The sequence below is a fragment of the Dromiciops gliroides genome, chromosome 2 (genome assembly GCF_019393635.1).
Source record: "Dromiciops gliroides isolate mDroGli1 chromosome 2, mDroGli1.pri, whole genome shotgun sequence".
Taxonomy (NCBI): Eukaryota; Metazoa; Chordata; class Mammalia; order Microbiotheria; family Microbiotheriidae; genus Dromiciops; species Dromiciops gliroides.
The window spans coordinates 504,546,595-504,554,768 of record NC_057862.1 but is presented as its reverse complement, the minus strand read 5'-3'; the positions used below and the strand labels follow the sequence as shown (position 1 = coordinate 504,554,768).

General features: G+C 37.5%; 1 protein-coding gene across 1 annotated transcript in view; it reads left to right on the top strand.

Annotated features, from left to right (window-relative positions):
* Positions 1-691: 691 nt before the first annotated feature.
* The window catches only part of SNTG2 (syntrophin gamma 2), a 612,266-nt gene continuing 604,783 nt past the window's right edge, over positions 692-8,174 (top strand). Inside the window, exon 1 of the mRNA XM_043985274.1 lies at positions 692-1,292. Coding sequence (XP_043841209.1) covers positions 1,221-1,292 — 72 coding nt within the window. The 5' untranslated portion in view covers positions 692-1,220. The remainder of the gene's footprint in view (positions 1,293-8,174) is intronic.

The window sequence follows — 8,174 nt, the reverse complement described above, 5'->3', positions numbered from 1 at the left end:
CTACTACTACTACTACTACTACTACTACTACTACCACCTGTGAGACTTTAGGCAAACTGCTGCTTCTCTCTGGTCCTCAGTTTCTCATCAGCAAAATAAGAGTTGTAGGTGGTCCTTTCCTGCTATAAATCTTATTATTCAAGGATTCTCTTCCAACTCAGATTCTGTAAGATTTGTTTCAGGTGAGGTGTTGTATAACTCATGGACAAAAGGTGCTCACTAAATGCTGCATTTTAGAGACATTTATTTTATTTTGTTTTTATTAAGGTATCAGATAAGTAAGAGTTAGAAAGGCCCCCAGCAAAGAAGAGGAGGGAAAAACACAAAAACCTGGCCCATCGTTTGCCAGGCAATGGAAGGAGAGGCAGAGGGCCAAGACCAGCAGGTGCAAATTGTAGGAACTCTAGTGAATGGAATCTAGGGAGCACTCAGTACTTTGCAAGGGAGAGATGGAAGCTCTATTTATACACCAGGAAGGCAGAATAAAATAGTTTTTTAAGGATAGAGGGGAAATGGTCATAAACCTTGACGTGGGCCAGATGCTGTAATATGTTTCAATGTGCAACATAGTATCTTTATCCTTTGAAAAGTAGTTCAAGGGATGTGAAACGTTTTCGTAGTGTTGAAGAGTGGCAGGATGGGGGGAAACTCATGGGTAAAAGGCAGAAATGTAACAGCTATTGGTGGCGAGATGACTGTGAGAAACAGCGGGGTCTGAGTGGACTAAAAGGCTGAGTGGAAAGGAGACAGCAGTACACAGAGCCAATTGAAGGAGGAAACTGAACTTACAGCTGTTCTCCCCTTCGAATTTGTTAATCGCTTTCCCTCAAAGCTCCCAACCTGGTGAGACGCAGCGTTCATTCGTTCCCCTCCCTGGCTCAGTGCCCCTCCCTTTCGCTAGCCCCCTTGTGCAGGGAGCGTGTCGTGGCCCCTGCTCTTGAGCTGCTCATTGGGAGTGCGGAGCTGAGCTCATGGCCTGGCCGGGATCTGCCGCCGCCACTGCCTCTGCCGCCACCGCCTGTCTCCTGCTGGTGTGAGCTAGGGACCAACTGACTGACGGACTGACGAGCCCCGAGCAGTGGCTGAGCCCGGAGCCGGGGACGCCGCGCTGGGGCTAAGCCCGCGGCTGCCCCCGCTCCGCTTTGGGATTATTCAATGCCTGATAAAGGAGTGACAGAGCCGAGTACCGCGCAGAGAGGACCCGAGCTGCATGGGAGGAAATGAGTGTGGCGGAGAAGCAGCCACCCCCCGCACCGCGTGAGCGCCCAGTCACCCTGTTGGTCCCCACTTGGGTAAGTACGCCGCGCTCCTTCCATTGCGCCTCTCAGCTGCTGTTTTTGCGGCCATCCAGCTGCATCTGTTCCCTTTCGCACCTCCTGTATAACTTTCCTACGCAGGAGAGGGAGGAGCAGAGAGCAACGACTGGGGTGGGGGGTGGGGGGGCTTTCCTTTGGGGCACCCTTGGGACGAAGCTCAAACAGATCGCCAGGAAAAGTCCTTCCTGGCCAAGGCATGGTGGTAACTCACTCTCCTTGGTTCCCTTCTTATTTCTGACTCTAAGAGGAACTTGTTGGCTTTTACTCTTCTATTTATTTTGAAGTGGCGTGGAGGAATTAGTACTACAGGGGTGTTACTTTAGTTCGAGGTGAGGAGGTGAGAACGAGCCTCTTAACGCCCCCCCCACCGCCCCCCCCACCCCCTAAAGTAGGAGCATTTAAGGATTATGTCCAGCTCTTCTGTAGGCTTCTGCCCCAGATAATAAGAGAGACGTCTCTTCACCTTCCCCCACCTCCAATCTCCAGTCTTCAATCTTCTTATCTTGTCCCTCTACACCAATAGACAGCAGGGGCTTTAGGGGACCTCTGTAAACTTAGGCGAGTAGTTGATCTGAGTTGGCAGCTCTTCAGCAGTCAGCTGCTCTTCCAGGGTTCATTCTTACTCTGAGTCCACTCCAGCTTCTATCCACCCCGCCCTCAGGCCACTCTGTCAAACTTTTAGTGGTTTTAGATGGTGCACACAATTGAAAAAGTTCTTTTTCATCACCTTATGAGTTGTCCTCCACAATATAATGAGAGACACAGAGATAGAGAGACAGAGATAGAGAGACAAAGAGAGAGAGACAGAGACAGAGACAGAGACAGAGACAGAGACAGAGACAGAGACAAAGACAGAGACAGAGACAGAGAGAAACAGAGACTTAGAAACATCACATCAGGTTACAACCAGGCACAAGCAGCTTCAGAACAAGAGGCATGGTTGTAATGGTTGTATTCATACAGATGAAGTTACAGCCAATTACTTAAAATTACACAGTTTCCTGCCTATCCCACCCCCTTCACCATCACTACCAATGACTAAAAGCAGTGTAACAATTAATACTTTTAGCCAGCTTTTTTAAAGAATAGCTGAATGATGTTCCAAAAGGCTTTGGGGGAAAAAAAAGTGATTGAACTGTCTCCCATGTGATAATGCATCTATACTTGCATTGTTCTAAAATGAAGATGCTCATTATAAAGGCACAACAATCATAGATGAGAATTGTCCTATGTTGAAATATTACTAGTGATCTTAAGTTTAAGATATGTTTATTAAAAGTACTTTATTTTAAACGGAAATTCCTGGCAATTTGTGGCAGGAACTATATAATGAAAGCTTTTCTTATGATAAGATGAACTTTGACAAAATAATAAGCTTTGTAATTATAATTTTCATAAAAGTATGTTCTACAACCAAAAACTTCCTTTTAAATGATTGTTTAAATTTATAAATTATGCCCCCCCAAAGGTTATGCATTGTATACTTTGTCTATCTGTGGAAGGCTTTAAAGTATTTTTGTCTTACCCAAATACTCTTCAAAACCATTAATTTTAACATAGATCTGAAATTCTGGACAGTGTGAGCCACTTGATGACTTAATTCTTGAAAAGAATATAAAAGATGAATCTGTCACATTTATTCCAAATACTTTTCAGAATGTTAATGACTTGTCAATCCATTTGTTGCCTTAAAATACTGAATGAATTTGGTCACAAATACATAGCATTTAAAGACATATTCTTGAGGTGGACGTTATTTACCACAACTAAATTAACACAAGGAGTGTATTTTATAGCAGTTTGAAACCTCATTATATGAAATGACAAATGAGTTATATCATAGGAAACTTTATGGCAATGTTGGAAACTAAAAATTGGAGTCAGAGGAGATTGACAGTAAGAAGTCTAGGATTTAGTAAATCCATTAAAAAATAGTGGAATATATGCTATAATCCCTATCATAGAACTGGTGAAATATGATACACTTTCATTGCCCAATTATCTGTTTATATTTTAGATGATGATTCATCATATGTGATATATCCTTTACTTTTTCAATGTGATGGTGGGTTACTGATAATATATGCAATATTCATCTTTTGAAAGGTAATATAGCACAAGCCACTTAGTGCTGTTTAATTTCTCTTAGAACAGATGATGAAAAGCTTAGCCAGAGGTTAATCAATGTTGGGGAAAAAACAATTTTAACAAGTGTTAAAATTTAACAAGTGCAAATCTCAATGATTTGCAATAATATTTAATGGTTTTATTTAAGGAGAACTCAAGGTTTTTTTTATTAAACTCTAAAAATGCATATAACAGGAATTAACACAAGTTACATTCATTTCTTATAACCTAGAGCAGATACTGTATATAGTATGAGATGTATTCACAGCTTCTGTAGAATCATGTGAATGTGACAGATTTTATGAGGATGTCCTGAGTGTTCACTACTTGATTTTATTTTTCCCTTTTATTCTATTTATAGTATTTGTCCCTTATTTTTTCCAATTTAAGAGAGTCCTATAGCTCAGATTCTTATTCTACTTGTATTCACATGACAAAATCCCATTGCAGTGAACCATTAGTACAGTGTACTATGTGTTTCCTGCTATTGATTAGTATTTACAGCACACTTTCTGTTTTTTAAATAACAATGCTACTTCAGTCTACCAAGCTTGAAGCATTTGACTGAGGGAGACAATAATGATCTGTTTCACATGATGGGTTTGTAGATTGAAAGGTATGGGGAAAAGGCTAGGTCATTTGAAATGTGCATTTTGCAATATAACCACTTAACCATCTCTTTAGATGTTGAATTATTACATGCAGTAAATTAAACACCTAATCTCCCAAAGAATCTTAATCATTCTTTTCATACTTCCATTATGTGTATCTCAGCCTTGCTGACTCATCTTTCATTTCAACTGTGGAATTTCTGATGATGGCCATGACATCATAAATAAAACACAGCAAGTACACTTATTTTTGGAAAGGGCAAAATATTCTGTTCTAACAGATGGGGGAAAACAGATCAATGGTAAAAATTTTCTAGCAGGTTTTAGTGCAGAAAATCAACTTACTTATCATAGAAATTTTGAAATGTTAACAAAATAGAGGTATATTTCAAACTAAAATCTATGGAATATATTCTATGAAAAAGTTTAAAAGTTTATTTTAGTCCAAGTTATTTTTATAGAGCTATTGTAACTTCAGAAAGAGGTGGAAGATAATTCATTTTTCTATATATATTCATCTTCTATTAAATAAGTATGCTCCTAAAATACAATTATCTCACAAAGATTGTAAAGGTAATTAGAATTGAGTTAATTCTAGTCTAGGATCTCAGATGCCCAAAGTCCTGGAGAATCCTTATTATAACACGATCTGAACACAAAATCAACATTTGCTTAAGTATTGGTTTCTTCAAATATCTTCATTTCCACTTCCATGATTCCGTATCCAGGCAATTTTTCACAGTTAGGCGAGCGTGTGTGTGTGTGTGTGTGTGTGTGTGTGTGTGTGTGTGTGTGTTGCATTTTTTAAAGCCTGGGACATATGAGTTTCAAGATTGTTTAAAAAACCCATAGAAAAATTATATTAAATTTCATTATGGAAAGAACAATATATATATATATATATATATATATATATATATATATGAATCAAATACTTGGTCTAGTTCATCCAGCTGTGTGACTTCAATTGTCATTTACTTGCTTTAGTTCATAAATTCCTCATCTGTAATAGATTCCTTTCTGTGCTACCATTCTATGAATCTATACATTCCTATTGAACAGTTTCATTTTTTCTTCATTATTAAGTCACCTGGATAATGTATTTTTGGATTATGTTAGGTGAACACTAGATGTCACTTTACCCTAGACCATAAGGATTCTTAAATTTTCTAGTATTAAGAATATGAGGCCTCATTTACCCCACTATTCTTTCTGTACCAAATAAAACACCAAGTCATTGCTACTGCAATGTGTTCCTTAAAAAGGTTTGACAGAGAGTGATGACAGGGGGAATTGATTCTGTGAACACTCCTAGCAATGAAGACCCTCTCCTTTCCTTCTTGGATGACTCTTAACAAACAGATGCACAGGACTCTGTTAACCTTAGCTACACTTGCAGATTTTCCCACATTATACTGATCATCAGTAGCACTGCCTTCAGAGATTTCAACAAAAATGACTCTGGAAGACAGTTTCTGATGTCTAAGTTGTCAGTGTTTTATGTTACTTTATTTATATTTTAGACAGGAAGAGAATCAGGGAGAAATAAATGTATCTTTTTACTTACTAGATAAATGACTATTAAAACTGGCATTTCTAGAAGACACAGAATTGAGAATTTCATCATTAGCCTTCATTGTATTCTTTTTCTCTGTCTTTTGCATCTGGAACTTCTCAAAATTGATTCTAGTACTCAAACTGCTACACAGTGTCAGATTGGCAGTCTACCAGTCACATGTTGAATATCTCATCTGCTGTGTTTTGATAAGCAGTTAAGTTCAATATAGTCACTTTTAGATAATAAATGAATAATATTCAGTGATGATAGTGTCAGTAAAATGGAATTGTACCATTTACAAACCACAATCACAATAATGTTAGATGAAATGTTATTTGTGGAGCAGATCAACATTATAGGCATGTCAGCATTGATTTTGCTATTTTCTTTTTAACATCATCTGGTGGTTGGATCACAACTTTAAATAAGGTTTGAAATATTAAAGGTTCAAGGTAACAATAGTGATTAGCAAAAGCAGCTTCCTATCCAGCAGCTAGGCATTTAAGGGTGAGGAAGTGATAACTAATTATGTCACTTCTGAATGGAAAGTATTTAAATTTAGACTTTCATAGAATTTAGAGCTGAAGGATTCTTGGAGATTGACTACCCTAAAGTCTTTATTTTACATGTAAGGGAGCTGAGGCCCTGACTGGGGAAATTATTTTCTGAGGGCCACATGAGTAGCAAGTAGCTGAGCTAAGAATCAAACTTAAGTACCCTGACTTTAAATCAATCTATTTTCTATTACACCTCTTTATTTCTGGTAGCATAATTGTATAATTGTCTTTATAAAGTTTATTTGAATAATTAGATGATTTAATTTTAAATATTTAATGTTTCTGTTGTAAATGACTTTTTAATGATTTTTTAAAATCTTTATTGCTGGCATATTAGACTGAATGATTTTTGCGGGTTTATGTTATATTTTAGAGACTTCATGGCCTAGTTAATAACTTGCTAGACTTGATTTTAGGAAAAGAGTTCAGATCCTGTCTCTAAGGCTTACTAGTTGTGTGACACTGGGTATGTCACTTAATCACAAGGGGCCACTGGCAAATCTCTAAAACACTAAAGAGTAGTAAAGTATTGTGTACTGCTTTGACTTACACAATCACAAATCCTTACACGCTATATTGTAACTTTGCTGAACTCACATATTGTCTCAATTTATCAAATAATTATTAAGTACCGGCTTGATGGAATCACTGTTGTGGGAACTAGGGGTTAAAAAAAAGCCAAAAAGAAAAAATAAAATATTTATAATACTTATCCATATTGTCTGGAAAATATATCCCTGAGAGTTTCCTGATGAAATGTCACATATTTAAGTTTCTTATATTATGAATCATTGTTTCCCATGACAGTCTCTTCAAGAGGTTGCCAGCCTTGCAAAAGTGGAATGGCAAAGTGTTGACTTACATTTTGCATTTGGGAGAGATGAAGAAAACTTACTAGAGTAGGTAACAGACCCTGGGAAAACTCAGGGTCTCAGTGCTCAGAAGTTTCATCTCTACGTATTCTATCATAAAGTATTCATCTGAATAAACAGGTCTCTTTAAATAATGTGAATACTCCCATGAGAGAATTAAAGGAGATGCTGGCTTTTGGTTATTTATTCTTTAACATCAATGTTTTTCAGACATTCTTAATATTTAGAGACATAAAGGACCCTCAGAATCCATCTAGTTCAACTCCCAGTTTGTAAAGAGGAAAGTGTTGCCCAATGAGGGGGAAAGATCATTTAATTTGGAGCTAAAAGACCTGAGTTTAAATTCTGACAGCCACTTGCTACCTTTTTGACTTTGGTCTTGGGCTCCTTCATTTCTAAAATGGGGCAGTGAGACTGTGGGAAATGACCTCTAGTGGCTTTTCCAGCTCTAGAAATCCTGAGATCTCGTGATCAGCCTTTGGCCATGGAGCGAATTAATATATAAGCCAGGACTAGGAAAACTCAGTATTCAAGCTATCACTTTAATACTCTTTCTCTTACTATAGTATATTGCTTCTTTTGAGCAGGAACCCAAAGGCATGTTAGGTGTGCCCAGAGACTTACTTTATTTTAAAAAGCTTCTGAGGGCTGGCCCAAGTGGCAGCAATTTTTACCTGCCATTTTTCATTTTTTGTGTGCTAAGGTTGCTGATAACTGGTTTCTACTAATACTGATTTCTCAGCATTAGAAAAGCACACTGTCAGGAATATACATGAATCACAGAACAGAATATGCTTACTATAGCAAAATTGCTCCTGCTTCAGGGGGGATCTATGGGTACTCCTCCAGTAGGACCACTCAGAATCTTTCCACAGTCTCTCATACTACACAGTTCATATCTATATCTTTCTTTAAACATTCTGTAGAGGAGGTATACATCATGATGAAATCTGGAGTCTGTGTTCTCTGAATCTCTTAATATTTAATAAGAAGTACTATAATTCCTGTTTAAGTAACCCAGGTTATTAATGCTATCTTATTTCAAATTAATTCTACCTGGATTTAAAACATTTCATCCAGAAATAAATGGATCATATGTTTCATAATTATAGTAGTTCATATTTATATAACAC